At 48.3% G+C, this 23,827-nt stretch overlaps 1 protein-coding gene across 1 annotated transcript in view; it reads right to left on the bottom strand.

Annotated features, from left to right (window-relative positions):
• LOC125446762 (transient receptor potential cation channel subfamily M member 1-like) overlaps positions 1-23,827 on the bottom strand; it is a 186,645-nt gene that overhangs the window by 126,209 nt on the left and 36,609 nt on the right. The window contains exons 6-11 of the mRNA XM_059640140.1: positions 9,603-9,816; positions 8,363-8,487; positions 7,282-7,453; positions 5,872-6,046; positions 4,421-4,544; positions 2,885-2,957 (exon numbers count right to left, since the gene is read on the bottom strand). Of these exons, the coding sequence (XP_059496123.1) occupies positions 2,885-2,957; positions 4,421-4,544; positions 5,872-6,046; positions 7,282-7,453; positions 8,363-8,487; positions 9,603-9,816 (883 nt within the window). The remainder of the gene's footprint in view (positions 1-2,884; positions 2,958-4,420; positions 4,545-5,871; positions 6,047-7,281; positions 7,454-8,362; positions 8,488-9,602; positions 9,817-23,827) is intronic.

Raw genomic sequence — 23,827 nt, 5'->3', positions numbered from 1 at the left:
TCTTGCACTACATATGACCCCAGTCCAACACCAGCGCATCCACACCCTGACCCACAGACTGCAATCAGGGAGGATAGGTAACTGCACCTCCTCCACAATAACCTTTAACACTGGAGATCCCAAGGCTGGGTCCTCAGCCCCCTCTTCTACTCCCTGTACATCTACGACTGTGTTGCAAAATTCCGAACAAACACCATCAAAAGTTCACTGACGGCACCACCGTAGTGGGACAGATACCTAACAACGGTGAGTCTAAACACAGAAGGGAGATAGAGGGCTTGGTGACGTGGTACAATGAAAACAATATGTCTCTCAATATCGGCAAAATGAAAGAACTGATCATCGACTTCAGAATAAAAGGAGAACACGCCCCCATCTACATCAACAGAACTGAGGTTGAGAGAGTGAAGAACATCAAGTTCCTTGCAGTGACAACAACCTGCCCTGGACTTCCCACATAGATGCAATAGTCAAGAAGGTACAACAACGCCTCTTCTTCCCCAGGTGGCTCAGGAAATTTGGCATGTCGATGCACCATAGAAAGCGTAATGGCCTGATATGTAACTGCTCTGCCCCGGACTGTAAGAAACTACAGAAGGTAGTGTGCATGGTCCTGACCATCACAGAAACTAACCTTCCATCCATGGACTCTATTTACATGACTCACTGCTGTGGAAAAGCAGCCAACATCATCAAAGACCCATCACACCCTGGTAATGATGTAACTTGTATGCCTCTAAGTCTTTTTGATCTGTACATCCTTTGCTTGCTATGATCTGCTTGTACCGCTCATAAACAAAGCTTTTCACTGTATTTCCGTATTTGTGAAAATAAATCAATCAATTGATCAACCAATCAATCAACTGTTTTACTGGAAAGAACGTGCATGGTGTACACCTGGAGAAAACCCAATATCTGGAGACTGACGTTTTCACCAACTAAGTCCCAGGAAGGAGTCAAAAAAATGGAAATAAATGTGTTTTTAACCATCAGTTTAGGTTCCAAAATAGAAAGAAAAACAGAAAATTGTCGGAAAATCTCAGCAGGCAGCATCTGTGGAGAAAAAAATAGTATACAGGTTTCAGGTCCACTGACCCATCTTTTCATACTTTCAAGGCTTTTCACTGTATCTCAGTATATGTGACAATAATAAATCAAATCTAATTTAATTTTGAGAACACTTTTGTTTCTGATTGCCAGCATCTGCAGCTTTTTTTTTCGCTTAAAATTCCAAAATAGACTTGGGCTCTAAATTCTATCCGATCAGTTTCAGTATTTGGATTCACAGAACATGGAATTCCCACAGAAGTTCATTTAAATCATTTGGGGATATGGGTTCAAATCCCATCACTAAATGGTGGAATTTAAAGTCAACACGGTCCAAGATTGAAATCTAGTTTCAGTAACAGTGACCATGAAACCATCAACTGTTGTAAAATTCACTAGTAATTCACTAATGTCCTCTGAAATGGGCTTCGAGGGAGAGAGTTTCTAAGATATTCCCAAAACTCACAGCTCGTCTTCCAGAATTTATGAAAGCGAGCAGCTAGTCATCAAAAGCATCTAAAAAAGGTTCACTGTGTAGGAATGCAGTGAGACCACTGTCTGGGATTAAAAACAAGGAAAATTCATAAGATCATAAGATGATAAGACCTAGGAGCAGAAATTAGACCTTTCAGCCCATCGTATCTGCTCCACCATTCAATCATGGCTGATAAGTTTCTCAACCCCATTCTCCCACTTTCTCCCCGTAAATAAGACCAATGAGATATAAATGAGACTAGAAGCCTTGCCTAAAAGAAGGAAAGTTTGTTGCTTTTGCTAAGAGTGAAGTGGGAAGTTGGGTTGGGATTTGGAGATCAATTTCAGACTGCAAAGTCACTTACAAAAGCAGCATTTTGTCATTAGTGCTTCTAATTGGTTATAACGCTATAAATCTTAAAATGTGAAATCTTGTCGTGCCATGTTTTTGGCTATTAGCTGAAGGTTCAAATTTATTTTTAAAGATTAATGGTCTCTGCACCGATTATAAACTTTAACAAATCTCTCTTTCCTTGGCATCTTAAAAATTCACAATGTACCAACTGCTCCCAGTGCATCTAAGTCAAGATGGTACGTGAGACGATCCAGTTACCGAGAGAATTAATCAAGAAAAGATTATAAGGAAATTCAGAAAATACAGGTGGGATATGAAAGAGAATTGAACCAGCCCTTTTAGAATTTATTTCCATATAATAAGCATTTCATTTGGAGGGAGTGGATTCTGATTAAATTGATTTGAATACTGTTGAAGATAACAAACAGGAGACTGAAGGATAGAAATATATATTCAGCAGAAGATGACAGAAGCTGGTGGGATAGCGGGTACTGTCACAGGGCTTGTCATCCAGAAGTTCATTTAAATCATTTGGGGATATGCGTTCAAATCCCATCACTAAATGGTGGAATTTAAAGTCAACACGGTCCAAAATTGAAATCTAGTCTCAGTAATAGTGACCATGAAACCATCAACTGTTGTAAAATTCACTAGTAATTCACTAATGCCCTCTGAAATGGCCCTTTCCTTTAGGGAAGGACATCTGATGTCTTTATCTAGCGCAGAGATAATGGGAACTGCAGATGCTGGAGAATCCGAGATAACAAAGTGTGGAGCTGGATGAACACAGCAGGCCAAGCAACATCTTAGCTGCTTGGCCTGCTGTGTTCATCCAGCTCCACACTTTGTAATCTTTATCTGGCCTAACTTACTCGTGACTCCAGACCTGTAGAAATGTGGTTGATTCTTCGCTGCCCTCTGAAATGAGACAGTGAGTTCAAGGACAATGGGCAACTATTGTTGGCATAACCCTACCCCATGACAGAATAACTAAATTAATAGTCTTACCTTTTAGCAGAGCTGTTAAGATAGCAAGATCAATATCCTGTTGTCCTTCTGAACCCATTCGAAAAACTGTGATCTATGGGAAAGAAAAGTCAAAACTGGAGCGACAGGTTGAAAAGTTAAATAAACTCAGGGATAGACCAATGAATATTTTCTTTTTGAGTTCTGTCCTTGATGGGAGGGTCTAACCCACAATGTTGTGATCCCCACCTCAGGGAGGACCTGGAGGAGTTCCTGAATCGTCACCAGCTGCAAGAGGGATTGAATCTCGTGCTGTTCTGATTCACACTGGGCTGTTCAGCCACTGAACTAACTGGCCCCAAATAAGACCAGAGTGTCTATGGTAACATTTCCATTCATGTTGCAGCCCTTGAACTTCTGATAATGACTGTAGAGGGTCTGATTATTTTCCATCCTGTGTCTGACCAGCAAACTCTCCCCTCCTAGTTTTTAACATTGATGTGCGTTGGAAGGATTTATAAACTGATCCTCCACTTGCTTTTCTGTGTTATGAATGCACCTCCCTTGGCCAACGAGCCTTGGAATGGGACTCAAACCTGAAGCCCCTGTCTCAGAAGCGGGAATGCAACCCCCTGCATCACAGGACCTGCTTCTGTGATAAGATAAACCCATGGTTAAGCTAAATAGATTAACATAAACTTAAGAGATGAACCAGTAATGTATCACTCATACTAGGGTCAGTTGCTGACTTGATGCCTACCCAGTAGGATACAATGTTAGTGACTCTTTTTTCCATGTTTGAATTTCTCCCACAAGAAACTAGTACAGGCACCATCTGTCTACCCTGTGTCCCACCCAGTGTCAGCACGGACAGGAACAGCAGGCTGGTTGATCACAGATTACCTCATAACAAGAAACATAGGAGGTGAGAGCAGGAGTGTACCACTCAGCTCTTTGAGTCTGCTGACTATGGCTGATCACCCAAAGTAGAAAGTGTGAAGCTGGATGAACACAGCAGGCCAAACAGCATCTCAGGAGCACAAAAGCTGACGTTTTGGGCCTAGACCCTTCATCATAGGCCCTCTCTGATGAAGGGTCTAGGCCCGAAACGTCAGCTTTTGTGCTCCTGAGATGCTGCTTGGCCTGCTGTGTTCATCCAGCTCCACACTTTATTATCTTGGATTCTCCAGCATCTGCAGTTCCCATTATCTCCCAAAGTAGAACCCTGTTTTCCCTTTCACCCCATAGCCCTTGATGCCTTTAGCCATAAGAAATACACCTATGCTGTATGTTTTGGCCTCAACCACTTTCGGCGACAGAGAATTCCACAGGCTCATTAACCCAGCATTTACACACTCGTACGACAGTCAGTGTTTACACACTCACTCAACAGCCAGCATTACACATTCACTGAACAGTCCAGTATTTAATGATGGACTCAACAGTCAAACCTTTCCATAACAAATCACAGACAATGAACGCTAAATGTAAAATAAATGTAAAATATACCAAATAAAAAATTAAATGTGTGCTGAATAAATGTTCTCGAAGACCAATAATTCCCATGTTAACACTCACCAATGCTTTCTTCTTCATACACTCCATGATGCTGACAAACAGTTGCTGTGCCTGTTGGCGACTGTAATTGAAAGTTTTCTGAACGGTGACCATGAGCTGATCTCGCACCGACTCACTGATTATTCTGCAAAGAGCAAGTGGAAATGATAGATCTGAGAATGGCTTCTTGTGAGTCAAAAACATTCATTTACACAGCACCTTTAACATAGTACTGCCTCCCAAGACACTTCACAGAGGTGTCATCAGACACAATTCGATTGAGTGTCATGAGGAAATAAGAGAACAGGGTGTCTAGGAGCTTGGCCAAAGTGCTAGGTTTAAGTAGTATCTTAAAGGCAGGAGGTGAGATAAGGCAGGAATTCCAGGGGCATGGAGCATAGCAGCCCTGAGGTCAGAACTGCCAGGACAAAGTTGGGAGTGTGCAACAAGGTTGTCAGGATGGAGGAGGGGACAGAGGTAGGGAGGGGTCGTAAGGGGCTTGAGGAGGTGACAGAGGTAGGGAGGGGTTGTAAGGGGCTTGAGGAGGTGACAGAGGTAGGGAGGGGTTGTAAGGGGCTTGAGGAGGTGACAGAGATAGGAAGGGTTGTAAGGGGCTTGAGGAGGTCACAGAGGTACGGAGTAGTTGTAAGGGGCTTGAGGAGGTGACAGAGGTAGGGAGGGGTTGTAAGGGGCTTGAGGAGGTGACAGAGGTACGGAGGGGTTGTAAGGGGCTTGAGGAGGTGACAGAGATAGGAAGGGTTGTAAGGGGCTTGAGGAGGTGACAGAGGTAGGGAGGGGTTGTAAGGGGCTTGAGGAGGTGACAGAGGGAGGAAAGGTTGAACTGCTGATTTAAAAAGGAGAAAAAGTATTTGAAAATTGAGGTGCTGTTAGACTGGGAGCCTGTGAAGCTCAACAATCATCAGGCTAAAGTGTGTTCAGCTGTGGAATGAGCTAGTGCTGGGACAGCAGTGTTTTCCATGAGGTCGAGTTGCTTAATCAGAGAAGATGTGTTGCAAACGGCAGGCGTTGAGTTGTAAATTCACATTTTTCTCAAATTCAGATCAAAATAGAGGTCAACGTAAGTGTGACAAGTAAAGTGCTTTGTGAGTTCATCAGAGGCTAAAATGCACTGAAGCCGCTGCACTGTTCAGGTGACATGCAATCTCTGATATTATGGGATAAAAACCAAATGAACTGCGGATGCTCTAAATCAGAAACTAAAACAGAAATTGCTGGAAACGCTCAGCAGGTCTGGCAGCAACTGTGAAGAGAGATCAGAGTTAACATTTCGGGTCTGATGAACCTACCTCAGAATAGTTACTGGACCCAAAAGATTTAATTCTGATTTCTCTCCACAAGATGTTGCCTGACCTGCTGAGCTTTCCCAGAAATTTCTGTCTTTGGTATTATGGGTTGCATTGTACTGGGCCACTATGGCACACTGTGGAGCTGTGAGTGATTTAAAGTCATACCCTCCTTCTGCTGAGTACTTGTGCGCAAATGCCAAGATGTCAGAAGCTCTTCCGCTGCCATCACAGACCACCACTGGCACAGGAGGGTCCTCACGGAGACTTTCTAGGACAATCGATATCACATTGGGACCACCTTCTACGATCAAACACACCACTGGTACTCCCTGACCGAGCCCTGGACACAAAACAGTGACACAGAAAAGCTAGGAATCCTCAAACCAAAATCAAACAGCTCTACTTTTGTGAAATTAAAGTCAGTAAGTTCAAGATAGCAATATCCTGGCCTGGCAGTGAGAGAGATCACAGACTGAATGCCACAATCTTTAACCATGGCTCCATATGTAACCAGGACAAATGCCATGCAGGTCTCTGCTAACTATTTGCTATAAGGGAACTTGATCTTAAGAGTGTGAGACAACAAGATGTAGAGCTGGATGAATACAGCAGGCCAAGCAGCATCACAGGAGCAGGAAAGCTAATGTTTTGGGCCTAGATCCTTCTTCAGAAATTTTTGAAGAAGGGTCTAGGCCCGAAATGTCAGCCTTCCTGCTCCTGTGATGCTGCTTCACCTGCTGTGTTCATCCAGCTCTACACCTTGTTATCTTGGATTCTCCAGCATCTGCAGTTCTCGACAGTGACTTTGTTTCCAACAGGACTAGGTCTACAGGACAAAACAAAGATCCCAAAGTTAACTTCAGACTACCTACATAAGGCATGTGATCATGGGAAAATTTCTGAAGGTGAAGCTGGCACATATTCAGGAACAGTTTGAGGAAGTTTTACTCTGTACCTAACCCTGTGCTATCCCTGCCCTGGGAGTGATTGATGGGGGACTGTGTAGATGGAGCTTTATTCCATATTTAACATGTTTGGAGGTGGAATTCTATGTTGTTGGTATTCGAAAGGTGAAACTGTTGGACTGGGAATGTTCCTACTAATTTATAGAAGAGGTAAAATGTATTAAATTTCCAGAATGATCATTGACCCCCACTGTTAATTGCTGTAAAATTCACATTCAATTCCACTGTTAATTGCTGTAAAATTCACATTCAATTCCACTGTTAATTGCTGTAAAATTCACATTCAATTCTCTTCCCAAACAGAAACTCTGAGGATCTAAATTTCCTAAAGGACCATCATCATGAACAATCAATAGATTGCCAAACTTCAGGTCAATTGTTTGTTTATCAACTCTGCCTCACACAGGCCCAGTAAGATTGAAACATAGGGAAGTGACCTGGTGCCAGTTGAGTGATCCTTTGTCCTCCGTGCCTTATGAATATTCCCAGGCACAGGAGGAGAAAGGGAAACTCACTGGCCTCAGGGACTTGACAAACTGCTTCTAAAGTTAGTGATGAGTGGACTCATAGTGCACACGCTGGGTACACCTGGCGCTGAAAATTTCCTTACGTGTGTTGATTTTCTGCAGGGAAATGTGTTTCTCCAGTTGTCGCCGGAGCCTAACCTCAGCTCCATACTTGCCCAGGCTGCCGTTATCAGCCAAGATGAAGTGGGAGTGTGTGTTGCTGAGCACAGTCAATTTACTTAAAGGATTAGACATTGTTTGATAGGGTCTGGTCACCTGGAATAAAAGAGCCAAATATTAGTGATCTGTTCCCTCCCCTCAACTCACAGACACCTCCCCCTCTCCTGGCCATCAGTAGGCCATACCCCTTGACCTTCAGTGGCCCCTGACCCTCAGTGACCTACCCCCTCCTTGACCCTCAATGACGTTCCCTCTTCCCCAACCCTCAGTGACCTCCCTCCCGCCCCCTCAGTGACCTTCCCTTCCCTTAACCTCAATGACCTTCCCCAACCCTCAGTGACCCTCCTCCTCCCCTGACCCTGAGTGACTTTCTCTCCTCCCCGACCCTGAGTGAACTTCCTCTTTCCCCTGCCCCTCACTGACCTTCCCCCTCCCCTGATCTTCTCCCCTCCCCGACCCTGAGTGACTTTCCTCTTTCCCCTGCCCCTCACTGACCTTTCCCCTCCCCTGATCTTCAGTGACCCTCCCCTTCCCCAGCCCTCAGAGACCTGTAACCTGACCTTCAATGACCTCCATGTCTCCCTGACCCTCAGCAACCTCCCCCCTCTTTCCAACCCTCGGCGACCTGTCACCCAACCTTCAGTTACCTTCTCATCTCCCTGACCCTCACTGACATTACTCCACTCCCTGACTTTTGCACTCTGTCGTACCACAGATTATTGGTGCCTGGACCCCCTCCAACCAGCACTGACACCCCCAAAACCATTAGTGACCACCCCAACCCCAGAAGATTAGGCTTATGCTGGGGCTTTCACTGGAATGAGAAGCTGTCTCAGACAAAACATCCCATTACTACCTAGAGGGAAATCAACTTGTGAAGAGACTTTGACAACCCTGAGTTTGAGTTCCTCTAGCCTTCAATTCAGATCAATCCCACATTATGGGAATTTGCATAGTTTGACAAGTTTCTGATTTTGTGAAACAATTACTGCTTTGAATACTCACATCTTTCCCAATTAAATCCATCCTGTTCTCTACAATGCCCCAGGGAGCAAATCCGATCGCACAAATCCTTCCACGCGATTTGGAAGAATGATCTTTCAAGGCATCTCCTACATGACGGATCACACCTTCAAATCAACGAGAAGAAGCTATCATTCCCAGCAGTGTTACTGACCGCTTACCTTGGGGAATGGGGAGAGTTCATTTGGGACAGTGGGAAAGGACTAGGATGTGGTGCGTGTGCAATGAGTCTATAAAGGAGAGTGTCGAGGAGATAGTGGGGGGTTTGGGAAGACTGGGAGTGATGGAGTGTGGGTGATGAAGTTTAGAGTACAGGTGGAGGTGGGGGTACAGACAATCGTAGGGGCACAGGAGGAGGTGGGAAATGCTAATCATATATTGATTGTGTTTAACTATATGAGGCTGGTGCACATTAGCCTGAGAGTCACTACAGCCTGAAATTGTATTTTTTTGTAATGTGTAACTCTGTAAATAATAATTTCTGAAAATGTGTAAAGATTAACTCTAGTGCTATGCATCAGCACCCGGCTTTCAGGAGTTACAGGGGTATGGGCTAAATTCCAAAGAACAAGCAGGAACAGGAGGAGAAATAAGTTCAAGGAGAAACTTAATTTCTATAAAACATCAGGCTGCAGACCAGTCCCAAGGTATCTACCCTGCTGGAGGTTATGGACAGGAATATGGAGCTGTCTCTTCCATATCACCTGTTTATTTGAAAATTAAAACTCCCCATGGTTATTACATGGCCTTTTTAAAAAAGTACCAATAATTTCTTGGATAACTTTCTACCGACTTATTTAAGCTGTTAAGGGGTCTATTACCTAGTCCAGGCCATGTTTTCTTTCCTTTCCTTATCAGCAAACAGACTGAGATTCCGAGCCAAGATCCTTTCTATTACTGTCCTTATGCCATCTTTTATCCTCAGATAAATCCTTTTCCTTTTCCATTCTGTCTGTCTTTTTGAAATGTTTTGCATTCCAGAACACTTATTTCTCAACCTTCAGTCACCTTGCAACCGTGTCTCTATAATGGTGACGAGATCAAAACCATTTATTTCTAATTCCCTCCCAGTTCACCTAACTTATAAATGCTTCAGGTGCTCAGATAAAGAGTCTTCAATTTTACTTCTGAACTAATATTTTTTGAATGGACAATATTTGCCAATTCACCACTACCATAAAACTCACAATCTCTTGTTGTTGTATTCTGTATGACTCCTCACCAGTGTTGACTCCAGCTGTGAATATCCAGGCTCCTGTTGTCATTGCTGCTTTGATTAGACCTTTACCAAACACCTGCTTCAGTTTAGGTTGAAGTTCAAAGTTCTGCAGTCCGCCATGGACGGATATGAGGAGCTTCGGCAGTTCCAGTTCCCACTCTGTGGTCATGAGCTGGAGCAGGAGGTCAGGCTTGGTGTCATAGGACACACGAATGTACTGCAATATCAGAAGTGGAGACGAAGGAAGAGGATAAATGGAAAAAGTAACCTAACGCAGAGATCATCCCATCCTTTTACCACAGACCTTAAAATCGTCTTCCTCTCAAAGTGGGTCCCCCAGCCCAAATTGAGTTTGATGGTGATTGAATTTAACATCACTGACTCTCAGTGGGATACAGTTCCTGTAGGGACTGAATCTCACAGGGATACAGTTCCTGTAGGGACTGACTCTCACTGGGATACAGTTCCTGTAGGGACTGACTCTCACAGGGATACAGTTCCTGAAGGTGCTGACTCTCACTGGGATACAGTTCCTGCAGGGAATGACTCTCACTGGGATACAGTTCCTGAAAGTGCTGAGTCTCACTGGGATACAGTTCCTGAAGGTGCTGACCCTCAAAGGGATACAGCTCCTGAAGGGACTGACTCTCACTGGGATACAGTTCCTGTAGGGACTGAATCTCACTGGGATGCAGTTCCTGTAGGGACTGAATCTCAATGGGATACAGTTCCTGGAGGTGCTGACTCTCACTGGGATGCAGTTCCTTAAGGGACTGACTCTCACTGTGATACAGTTCCTGAAGGTGCTGACCCTCAGTGGCATACAGTTCCTGTAGGGACTGACCCTCACTGGGATACAGTTCCAGAAGGTGATAACTCTCACTGGGATGCAGTTCCTGAAGGTGCTGACCCTCACTGGGATACAGTTCCTGTAGGGACTGACTCTCACTGGGATACAGTTCCAGAAGGTGCTGACCCTCACTGGGATACAGTTCCTGAAGGGGCTGACTCTCACTGGGATGCAGTTCCTGAAGGTGCTGACCCTCACTGGGATACAGTTCCTGTAGGGACTGGCTCTCACTGGGATACAGTTCTAAAAGGTGCTGACTCTCGCTGGGATACAATTCCAGAAGGTGCTGGCCCTCACTGGGATACAGTTCCTGAAGGTGCTGACCCTCACTGGCATACAGTTCCAGTTGGGACTGACTCTCACTGGGATACAGTTCCTGAAGGTGCTGACCCTCACTGGGATACAGTTCCTGAAGGTGCTGACTCTCACTGGGATGCAGTTCCTGAAGGTGCTGACCCTCACTGGGATACAGTTCCTGTAGGGACTGACTCTCACTGGGATACAGTTTCTAAAGGTGCTGACTCTCGCTGGGATACAATTCCAGAAGGTGCTGACTCTCACTGGGATACAGTTCCTGAAGGTGCTGACTTACACTGGGTTACAGTTCCTGAAGGTGCTGACTCGCACTGGGATGAAGTACCTTTAGGGACGGACTCTCACTGGGATACATTTCCTGAAGTTGCTGACTCACACTGGGATACAGTTCCTGAAGGTGATGACTGTCACTGGGATACAGTTCCTGAAGGTGCTGACACTCACTGGGATACAGTTCCTGAAGGTGCTGACTCTCACTGGGATGCAGTTTCTGAATGTGCGGACCCTCACTGGGATACAGTTCCTGAAGGTGCTGTCTCTCACTGGGGTACAGTTCCTGTAGCGACTGACTCTCACTGGAATACAGTTCCTGAAGGTGCTGACTCTCACTGGGACACAGTTCCTGAAGGTGCTGACACTCACTCGGATACAGTTCCTGAAGGTGCTGACTCTCACTTGGATACAGTTCCTGAAGGGGCTAACTCTCACTGGGATACAGTTCCTGAAGGAGCTAACTCTCAGTGGGAGGCAGTTTCTGAAGGTGCTGACCCTCACTGGGATACAGTTCCTGAAGGTGCTGACTCTCTCTGGGATACAGTTCCTGAACGTGCTGAACCTCACTGGGATGCAGTTCCTGTAAGGGCTGACTCTCACTGGGATACAGTTCAAAAAGTTGCTGACTCTCACTGGGATACAGTTTCTGAAGGTGCTGACTCTCACTGGGATGCAGTTCCTGCAGGGACTGACTCTCACTGGGGCACAGTTCTGGTAGGGACTGACTCTCACTGGGATACAGTTCCAGAAGGTGCTGACCTTCACTGGGATACAGTTCCTGAAGGTGCTGACTCTCACTGGGATGCAGTTTCTGAAGGTGCGGACCCTCACTGGGATACAGTTCCTGAAGGTGGGGACTCTCACTGGGATACATTCCTGAAGGTGCTGACTCTCACTGGGATACAGTTCCTGAAGGTTCTGACTCTCACTGGGATACAGTTCATGAAGGTGCTGACTCTCACTGGGATACAGTTCCTGAAGGTGCTGACGCTCACTGGGATACTCTTCCTGTAGGGGCTGACTCACACTGGGAAACAGTTCCTGAAGGGGCTGACTTTCACTGGGATACAGTTCCTGAAGGTGCTGGCTCTCACTGGGATGCAGTTTCTGAAGGTGCTGACCCTCACTGGGATACAGTTCCTGAAGGTGCTGACTCTCACTGGGATGCAGGTCCTGTATGGAGTGACTCTCACTGGGATACAGTTCCTGTAGGGACTGACTCTCACTGGCATACAGTTCCTGAAGGTGCTGAACCTCACTGGAATACAGTTCCTGAAGGAGCTGACTCTCACAGGGATACAGTTCCTGAAGATGCTGTCTCTCACTGGGATACAGTTCCGGAAGGAGCTGAATCTCACTGGTATACAGTTCCTGAAGGTCCCGACTCTCACTGAGACACTGTTCCTGAATGTCCTGACTCTCACTGGGATACAATTGCTGAAGGTCCTGACTCTCACTGGGATACAGTTCCTGAAGGAGCTGAATCTCACTGGGATACAGTTCCTGAAGGTCCTGACTCTCACTGAGACAAAGTTCCTGAAGGAGCTGACTCTCACTGGGATACAGTTCCTGAAGGAGCTGAATCTCACTGGGATACAGTTCCTGAAGGTCCTGACTCTCACTGAGACAAAGTTCCTGAAGGAGCTGACTCTCACTGGGATACAGTTCCTGAAGGTGCTGGCTCTCACTGGGATACAGTTCCTGAAGGGGCTGACTCTCAGGGGGATACAGTTCCTGAAGTTGCTGACTCTCACTGGGATACAGTTCCTGAAGGTCGTGACTCTCACTGGGATACAGTTCCTGAAGGGGCTGACCCTCACTGGGATACAATTCCTGAATGAGCTGACTCTCACTGGGATACAGATCCTGAAGCGGCTGACTCTCACTGAGATACAGATCCTGAACGTGCTGACTCACACTGGGATACAGTTCCTGAAGGTGCGGACTCTCACGGGGATACATTCCTGAAGGTGCTGTCTCTCACTGGGATACAGTTACTGAAGGTGCTGTGGGATACAGTTCCGGAAGGTGCTGACGCTCACTGGGATACAGATCCTGAAGGGGCTGACTCTCAGTGGGATACAGATCCTGAAGGGGCTGACTCTGACTGGGGTCCAGTTCCTGAAGGTGATGCCTCTCACTGGGATACAGTTCCTGAAGGTGCTGACTCTCACTGGGATACAGTTCCTGAAGGTGCTGACACTCACTCGGATACAGTTCCTCAAGGTGCGGACTGTCAATGGGATACATTCCTGAAGGTGCTGTCTCTCACTGGGATACAGTTCCTGAAGGTCCTGACTCTCACTGAGACACAGTTCAAGAAGGTGCTGACTCTCACTGGGATACAGTTCATGAAGTTGCAGACTCTCAATGGGATACAGTTTCTGAAGGTGCTGACTCTCACTGGGATGCAGATGCTGTAGGGACTGACTCTCACTGGGGCACAGTTCTTGTAGGGACTGACTCTCACTGGGATACAGTTCCTGAAGTTGCAGACTCTCATAGGGATACAGTTCCTGAAGGTGCTGACTCTCACTGGGATGCAGATGCTGTAGGGACTGATTCTCACTGGGGCACAGTTCTTGTAGGGACTGACTCTCACTGGGACACAGTTCCTGAAGGTGCTGAACCTCACTGGAATACAGTTCCTGAAGGAGCTGGCCCTCACTGGGATACAGTTCCTGAAGGTGATATCTCTCACTGGGATACAGTTCCTGAAGGTGCTGATTCTCTCTGGGATACAGTTCCTGAAGGTGGGGACTCTCACTGGGATACATTCCTGAAGGTGCTGACTCTCACTGGGATACAGTTCCTGAAGGTCCTGACTCTCACTGAGACAAAGTTCCTGAAGGTGCTGAATCTCACTGGGATACAGTTCCTGAAGTTGCAACTCTCATAGGGATACAGTTCCTGAAGGTGCTGACTCTCACTGGGTTGCAGATGCTGTACGGACTGATTCTCACTGGGGCACAGTTCCTGAAGGTGCTGAACCTCACTGGAATACAGTTCCTGAAGGAGCTGGCCCTCACTGGGATACAGTTCCTGAAGGTGCTGACTCTCACTGGGATACAGTTCCTGTAGGGGCTGACTCTCACTGGGAAACAGTTCCTGAAGGGGCTGACTTTCACTGGGATACAGTTCCTGAAGGTGCTGACACTCACTGGGATGCAGTTTCTGAAGGTGCTGACACTCACTGGGATACAGTTCCTGAAGTGGGCTGACTTTCACTGGGATGCAGTTCCTGAAGGGACTGACTCTCACTGGGATACAGTTCCTGTAGGGACTGACTCTCACTGGGATACAGTTCCTGAAGGTGCTGAAACTCACTGGAATACAGTTCCTGAAGGAGCTGACTCTCACTGTGATACAGTTCCTGAAGATGCTGTCTCTCACTGGGATACAGTTCCTGAAGGAGCTGAATCTCATTGGGATACAGTTCCTGAAGGTCCCAACTCTCACTGAGACACTGTTCCTGAATGTCCTGACTCTCACTGGGATACAATTGCTGAAGGTCCTGACTCTCACTGGGATACAGTTCCTGAAGGATCTGCATCTCACTGGGATACAGTTCCTGAAGTAGCTGACTCTCACTGAGAACAGTATCTCAATGTCCTGACCCTCACAGGGATACAGTTCCTGAAGGTGCTGGCTCTCACTGGGATACAGTTCCTGACGGGGCTGACTCTCAGTGGGATACAGTTCCTGAAGGTGCTGACTCTCACTGGGATACAGTTCCTGAAGGTCGTGACTCTCATTGGGATACAGTTCCTGAAGGGGCTGACCCTCACTGGGATACAATTCCTGAATGAGCTGACTCTCACTGGGATACAGGTCCTGAAGCGGCTGACTCTCACTGGGATACAGATCCTGAAGGTGCTGACTATCACTGGGATAAAGTTCATGAAGGTGCGGACTCTCACGGGGATACATTCCTGAAGGTGCTGTCTCTCACTGGGATACAGTTACTGAAGGTGCTCTGGGATACAGTTCCGGAAGGTGCTGACGCTCACTGGGATACAGATCCTGAAGGTGACGCCTCTCACTGGGATACAGTACCTGAAGGTGCTGACACTCACTCGGATACAGTTCCTGAAGGTCGTGACTCTCATTGGGATACAGTTCCTGAAGGGGCTGACCCTCACTGGGATACAATTCCTGAATGAGCTGACTCTCACTGAGACACAGTTCCTGAAGGTGCTGACTCTCACTGGGATACATTCCTGAAGGTGCTGGCTCTCACTGGGATACAGTTCCTGAAGGTCCTGACTCTCACTGAGACACAGTTCCTGAAGGTGCTGACTCTCACTGGGATACAGTTTCTGAAGGGGCTGAATCTCACTGGGATACAGTTCCTGTAGGGGTTGACTTCACTGGGATACAGTTCCTGAAGGTGCTGACTCTAACTGGGATACAGTTCCTGAAGGTGCTGACTCTCACTGGGATGCAGTTCCTGTAGGGACTGACTCTCACTGGGATACAGTTCATGTAGGGACTGACTCTCACTAGAATACAATTACTGAAGGTGCTGACCATCACTGGGATACAGTTCCTGGAGGTGCTGACTCTCACTGGGATGCAGTTCCTTTAGGGACTGACTCTCAATGGGATACAGTTCCTGAAGGTGCTGACCCTCACTGGGATACAATTCCTGTAGGGACTGACTCTCACTGGGATACAGATCCTGAAGGAGCTGACGCTCACTGGGATACAGTTCCTGAAGGTGCTGACCCTCACTGGGATACAGTTCCTGGAGGGACTGACACTCACTGGGATACAGTTCGTGTAGGGACTGACTCTCACTGGGATACAGATTCTGAAGGTGCTGACTGTCACTGGGATACAGTTCCTGAAGGTGCTCACTCTCACTGGGATACAGTTCCTGAAGGTGCTGGCCCTCACTGGGATACAGTTCCTGAAGGTGCTGACCCTCACTGGCATACAGTTCCTGTAGGGACTGACTCTCACTGGGATACAGTTCCTAAAAGTGCTGACTCTCGCGGGGATACAATTCCAGAAGGTGCTGACTCTCACTGGGATACAGTTCCTGAAGGTGCTGACTTACACTGGGATACAGTTCCTGAAGGTGCTGACTCTCACTGGGATGCAGTACCTTTAGGGACGGACTCTCACTGGGATATAGTTCCTGAAGGTGCTGACTCTCAATGGGATACAGTTCCTGAAGGTGATGACTGTCACTGGGATATAATTCCTGAAGGTGCTGTCTCTCACTGGGATACAGTTCCTGTAGGGACTGACTCTCACTGGGATACAGTTCCAGAAGGTGCTGACCTTCACTGGGATACAGTTCCTGAAGGTGCTGATTCACACTGGGATGCAGTTTCTGAAGGTGCCGACCCTCACTGGGAGACAGTTCCTGAAGGTGCTGCCTCTCACTGGGATACCGTTCCTGTAGGGACTGACTCTCACTGGGATATAATTCCTCAAGGTCTGACTCTCACTTGGATACAGTTCCTGAAGGGGCTAACTCTCAGTGGGAGGCAGTTTCTGAAGGTGCTGACCCTCAATGGGATACAGTTCCTGAAGGTCCTGACTCTCAATGGGATACAGTTCCTGAAGGTGCAGACTCTCTCTGGTATACAGTTCCTGAACGTGCTGAACCTCACTGGGATGCAGTTCCTGTAAGGGCTGACTCTCACTGGGATACAGTTCCAGAAGTTGCTGAGTCTCACTGGGATACAGTTTCTGAAGGTGCTGACCCACATTGGGATACAGTTCCTGAAGGTGCTGACTCTCACTGGGATGCAGTTCCTGCAGGGACTGACTCTCACTGGGGCACAGTTCTTGTAGGGATTGACTCTCACTGGGATACAGTTCCTGAAGGTGCTGAACCTCACTGGAATACAGTTCCTGAAGGAGCTGATTCACACTGGGATGCAGTTTCTGAAGGTGCCGACCCTCACTGGGAGACAGTTCCTGAAGGTGCTGCCTCTCACTGGGATACCGTTCCTGTAGGGACTGACTCTCACTGGGATACAGTTCCTAAAGGTGCTGACTCTCGCTGGGATACAATTCCAGAAGGTACTGACTCTCACTGGGATACAGTTCCTGAAGGTGCTGACCCTCACTGGGATACAGTTCCTGGAGGGACTGACACTCATTGGGATACAGTTCGTGTAGGGACTGACTCTCACTGGGATACAGATTCTGAAGGTGCTGACTGTCACTGGGATACAGTTCCTGAAGGTGCTCACTCTCACTGGGATACAGTTCCTGAAGGTGCTGGCCCTCACTGGGATACAGTTCCTGAAGGTGCTGACCCTCACTGGCATACAGTTCCTGTAGGGACTGACTCTCACTGGGATACAGTTCCTAAAAGTGCTGACTCTCGCGGGGATACAATTCCAGAAGGTGCTGACTCTCACTGGGATACAGTTCCTGAAGGTGCTGACTTACACTGGGATACAGTTCCTGAAGGTGCTGACTCTCACTGGGATGCAGTACCTTTAGGGACGGACTCTCACTGGGATATAGTTCCTGAAGGTGCTGACTCTCAATGGGATACAGTTCCTGAAGGTGATGACTGTCACTGGGATATAATTCCTGAAGGTGCTGTCTCTCACTGGGATACAGTTCCTGTAGGGACTGACTCTCACTGGGATACAGTTCCAGAAGGTGCTGACCTTCACTGGGATACAGTTCCTGAAGGTGCTGATTCACACTGGGATGCAGTTTCTGAAGGTGCCGACCCTCACTGGGAGACAGTTCCTGAAGGTGCTGCCTCTCACTGGGATACCGTTCCTGTAGGGACTGACTCTCATTGGGATATAATTCCTCAAGGTCTGACTCTCACTTGGATACAGTTCCTGAAGGGGCTAACTCTCAGTGGGAGGCAGTTTCTGAAGGTGCTGACCCTCAATGGGATACAGTTCCTGAAGGTCCTGACTCTCAATGGGATACAGTTCCTGAAGGTGCAGACTCTCTCTGGTATACAGTTCCTGAACGTGCTGAACCTCACTGGGATGCAGTTCCTGTAAGGGCTGACTCTCACTGGGATACAGTTCCAGAAGTTGCTGAGTCTCACTGGGATACAGTTTCTGAAGGTGCTGACCCACATTGGGATACAGTTCCTGAAGGTGCTGACTCTCACTGGGATGCAGTTCCTGCAGGGACTGACTCTCACTGGGGCACAGTTCTTGTAGGGATTGACTCTCACTGGGATACAGTTCCTGAAGGTGCTGAACCTCACTGGAATACAGTTCCTGAAGGAGCTGATTCACACTGGGATGCAGTTTCTGAAGGTGCCGACCCTCACTGGGAGACAGTTCCTGAAGGTGCTGCCTCTCACTGGGATACCGTTCCTGTAGGGACTGACTCTCACTGGGATACAGTTCCTAAAGGTGCTGACTCTCGCTGGGATACAATTCCAGAAGGTACTGACTCTCACTGGGATACAGTTCCTGAAGGTGCTGACCCTCACTGGGATACAGTTCCTGGAGGGACTGACACTCATTGGGATACAGTTCGTGTAGGGACTGACTCTCACTGGGATACAGATTCTGAAGGTGCTGACTGTCACTGGGATACAGTTCCTGAAGGTGCTCACTCTCACTGGGATACAGTTCCTGAAGGTGCTGGCCCTCACTGGGATACAGTTCCTGAAGGTGCTGACCCTCACTGGCATACAGTTCCTGTAGGGACTGACTCTCACTGGGATACAGTTCCTAAAAGTGCTGACTCTCGCGGGGATACAATTCCAGAAGGTGCTGACTCTCACTGGGATACAGTTCCTGAAGGTGCTGACTTACACTGGGATACAGTTCCTGAAGGTGCTGACTCTCACTGGGATGCAGTACCTTTAGGGACGGACTCTCACTGGGATATAGTTCCTGAAGGTGCTGACTCTCAATGGGATACAGTTCCTGAAGGTGATGACTGTCACTGGGATATAATTCCTGAAGGTGCTGTCTCTCACTGGGATACAGTTCCTGTAGGGACTGACTCTCACTGGGATACAGTTCCAGAAGGTGCTGACCTTCACTGGGATACAGTTCCTGAAGGTGCTGATTCACACTGGGATGCAGTTTCTGAAGGTGCCGACCCTCACTGGGAGACAGTTCCTGAAGGTGCTGCCTCTCACTGGGATACCGTTCCTGTAGGGACTGACTCTCATTGGGATATAATTCCTCAAGGTCTGACTCTCACTTGGATACAGTTCCTGAAGGGGCTAACTCTCAGTGGGAGGCAGTTTCTGAAGGTGCTGACCCTCAATGGGATACAGTTCCTGAAGGTCCTGACTCTCAATGGGATACAGTTCCTGAAGGTGCAGACTCTCTCTGGTATACAGTTCCTGAACGTGCTGAACCTCACTGGGATGCAGTTCCTGTAAGGGCTGACTCTCACTGGGATACAGTTCCAGAAGTTGCTGAGTCTCACTGGGATACAGTTTCTGAAGGTGCTGACCCACATTGGGATACAGTTCCTGAAGGTGCTGACTCTCACTGGGATGCAGTTCCTGCAGGGACTGACTCTCACTGGGGCACAGTTCTTGTAGGGATTGACTCTCACTGGGATACAGTTCCTGAAGGTGCTGAACCTCACTGGAATACAGTTCCTGAAGGAGCTGATTCACACTGGGATGCAGTTTCTGAAGGTGCCGACCCTCACTGGGAGACAGTTCCTGAAGGTGCTGCCTCTCACTGGGATACCGTTCCTGTAGGGACTGACTCTCACTGGGATACAGTTCCTAAAGGTGCTGACTCTCGCTGGGATACAATTCCAGAAGGTACTGACTCTCACTGGGATACAGTTCCTGAAGGTGATGACTGTCACTGGGATACAGTTCCTGAAGGTGGTGACACTCACTGGGATACAGTTCCTGTAGGGACTGACTCTCACTGGGATACAGTTCCAGAAGGTGCTGACCTTCACTGGGATACAGTTCCTGAAGGTGCTGACTCTCACTGGGATGCAGTTTCTGAAGGTGCGGACCCTCACTGGGATACAATTCCTGAAGGTGCTGACACTCACTGGGATACATTCCTGAAGGTGCTGACTCTCACTGGGATACAGTTCCTGAAGGTGCTGACTCTCACTGGGATACAGTACCTGAAGGTGCTGACTCTCACTGGGATACTGTTCCTGTAGGGGCTGACTCTCACTGGGAAACAGTTCCTGAAGGGGCTGGCTTTCACTGGGATACAGTTCCTGAAGTTGGTGACTCTCACTGGGATGAAGTTTCTGAAGGTGCTGACCCTCACTGGGATACAGTTCCTGAAGGTGCTGACTCTCACTGGGATGCAGTTCCTGCAGGGACTGACTCTCACTGGGATACAGTTCCTGTAGGGACTGACTCTCACTGGGATACAGTTCCTGAAGGTGCAGAACCACACTGGAATACAGTTCCGGAAGGAGCTGACTCTCACTGGGATACAGTTCCTGAAGTTGCTGACTCTCACTGGGATACAGTTTCTGAAGGTGCTGACTATCACTGGGATACAGTTCCTGAAGGTGCTGACTCTCACTGGGATGCAGTTCCTGTAGGGACTAACTCTCACTGGGGCACAGTTCTTGTAGGGACTGACACTCACTGGGATACAGTTCCTGAAGGTGCTGAACCTCACTGGAATACAGTTCCTGAAGGAGCTGACTCTCACTGGGATACAGTTCCTGAAGGTGCTGTCTCTCACTGGGATACAGTTCCTGAAGGTACTGATTCTCTCTGGGATACAGTTCCTGAAGGTGCTGACACTCACTGGGATACAGTTCCTGAAGGTGGGGACTCTCACTGGGATACATTCCTGAAGGTGCTGACTCTCACTGGGATACAGTTCCTGAAGGTGCTGATTCTCACTGGGACACAGTTCCTGAAGGTGCTGACTCTCACTGGGACACAGTTCCTGTCGGGGCTGACTCTCACTGGGAAACAGTTCCTGAAGGGGCTGACTTTCACTGGGATACAGTTCCTGAAGGTGCTGACTCTCACTGGAATGCAGTTTCTGAAGGTGCAGACCCTCACTGGGATACAGTTCCTGAAGGTCGTGACTCTCACTGGGTTACAGTTACTGAATGAGCTAACTCTCACTGGGATACAGATCCTGAAGCGGCTGACTCTCACTGGGACACAGATCCTGAAGGTGCTGACTATCACTGGGATAAAGTTCCTGAAGGTGCGGACTCTCACGGGGATACATTCCTGAAGGTGCTGTCTCTCACTGGGATACAGTTACTGAAGGTGCTGTGGGATACAGTTCCGGAAGGTGCTGACGCTCACTGGGATACAGATCCTGAAGGTGACGCCTCTCACTGGGATACAGTTACTGAAGGTGCTGTGGGATACAGTTCCGGAAGGTGCTGACTCTCACTGGGATACAGTTCCTGAAGGTGATGCCTCTCACTGGGATACAGTTCCTGAAGGTGCTGACTCTCACTGGGATACAGTTCCTGAAGGTGCTGGCAGTCATTGGGATACAGTTTCTGAAGGGGCTGAATCTCACTGGAATACAGTTCCTGTAGGGGCTGACTCTCACTGGGATACAGTTGATGAAGGTGCCGACTCTCACTGGGTTGCAGTTTCTGAAGGTGCTGACCCTCACTGGGATACAGTTCCTGTAGGGACTGACTCTTACTGGGATACAATTCCTCAAGGTGCTGACTCTCACTTGGATACAGTTCCTGAAGGGGCTAAGTCTCACTGGGATACAGTTCCTGAAGGAGCTAACTCTCAGTGGGAGGCAGTTTCTGAAGGTGCTGACTCTCACTGGGATACAGTTCCTGAAGGTGCTGACCCTCACTGGGATACAGTTCCTGTAGGGACTGACACTCACTGGGATACAGTTCCTAAAGGCGCTGACTCTCGCTGGGATACAATTCCAGAAGGTGCTGACTCTCACTGGGATGCAGTTTCTGAGGGTGCGGACCCTCACTGGGATACAGTTCCTGAAGGTGCTGTCTCTCACTGTGATACAGTTCCTGAAGGTGCTGATTCTCTCTGGGATACAGTTCCTGAAGGTCCTGACTCTCACTGGGATACAATTCCTCAAGGTGCTGACTCTCACTTGGATACAGTTCCTGAAGGAGCTAACTCTCAGTGGGAGGCAGTTTCTGAAGGTGCTGACCCTCACTGGGATACAGTTCCTGAAGGTGCTGACTCTCACTGGGATACAGTTCCTGAAGGTGCTGACCCTCACTGGGATACAGTTCCTGTAGGGACAGACTCTCACTGGGATACAGTTCCTAAAGGTGCTGACTCTCGCTGGGATACAGTTCCTGAAGGTGATGACTGTCACTGGGATACAGTTCCTGAAGGTGTTGACTCTCACTGGGATACAGTTCCTGTAGGGACTGACTCTCACTGGGATACAGTTCCAGAAGGTGCTGACCTTCACTGGGATACAGTTCCTGAAGGTGCTGACTCTCACTGGGATGCAGTTTCTGAAGGTGCGGACCCTCACTGGGATACAGTTCCTGAAGGTGCTGTCGCTCACTGGGATACAGTTCCTGTAGGGACTGACTCTCACTGGGATACAGTTCCTGAAGGTCCTGACTCTCACTGGGATACAATTCCTCAAGGTGCTGACTCTCACTTGGATACAGTTCCTGAAGGGGCTAACTCTCACTGGGATACAGTTCCTGAAGGAGCTCACTCTCAGTGGGAGTCAGTTTCTGAAGGTGCTGACCCTCACTGGGATACAGTTCCTGAAGGTCCTGACTCTCAATGGGATACAGTTCCTCAAGGTGCTGACTCTCTCTGGGATACAGTTCCTGAACGTGCTGAACCTCACTGGGATGCAGTTCCTGTAAGGGCTGACTCTAACTGGGATACAGTTCCTGAAGTTGCTGACTCTCACTGGGATACAGTTTCTGAAGGTGCTGACCCACATTGGGATACAGTTCCTGAAGGTGCTGACTCTCAATGGGATGCAGTTCCTGTAGGGACTGACTCTCACTGGGGCACAGTTCTTGTAGGGACTGACTCTCACTGGGATACAGTTCCAGAAGGTGCTGAGCTTCACTGGGATACAGTTCCTGAAGGTGCTGACTCACTGGGATGCAGTTACTGAAGGTGCGGACCCTCACTGGGATACAGTTCCTGAAGGTGCTGACACTCACTGGGATACAGTTCCTGAAGGTGGGGACTCTCACTGGGATACATTCCTGAAGGTGCTGACTCTCACTGGGATACAGTTCCTGAAGGTCCTGACTCTCACTGAGACAAAGTTCCTGAAGGAGCTGACTCTCACTGGGATACAGTTCCTGAAGGTGCTGACTCTCACTGGGATACAGTACCTGAAGGTGCTGACTCTCACTGGGATACTGTTCCTGTAGGGGCTGACTCTCACTGGGATACAGTTCCTGAAGGGGCTGACTTTCACTAGGATACAGTTCCTGAAGGTGCTGACTCTCACTGGGATGCAGTTTCTGAAGGTGCTGACCCTCACTGGGATACAGTTCCTGAAGGTCCTGACTCTCACTGGGATGCAGTTCCTGTATGGACTGACTCTCACTGGGATACAGTTCCTGCAGGGACTGACTCTCACTGGGATACAGTTCCTGAAGGTGCCGAACCTCACTGGAATACAGTTCCTGAAGGTCCTGACCCTCACTGGGACACAGTTCCTGAAGGTGCTGGCTCTCACTGGGATACAGTTCCTGACGGGGCTGACTCTCAGTGGGATACAGTTCCTGAAGTTGCTGACTCTCACTGGGATACAGTTCCTGAAGGTCGTGACTCTCACTGGGATACAGTTCCTGAAGGGGCTGACCCTCAGTGGGATACAATTCCTGAATGAGCTGACTCTCACTGGGATACAGATCCTGAAGCGGCTGACTC

This window comes from Stegostoma tigrinum, chromosome 36 (assembly GCF_030684315.1).
Source record: "Stegostoma tigrinum isolate sSteTig4 chromosome 36, sSteTig4.hap1, whole genome shotgun sequence".
Classification (NCBI taxonomy): domain Eukaryota; kingdom Metazoa; phylum Chordata; class Chondrichthyes; order Orectolobiformes; family Stegostomatidae; genus Stegostoma; species Stegostoma tigrinum.
The sequence above is the reverse complement of the archived record's forward strand: the minus strand, read 5'-3'. Positions and strand labels throughout refer to the sequence as shown.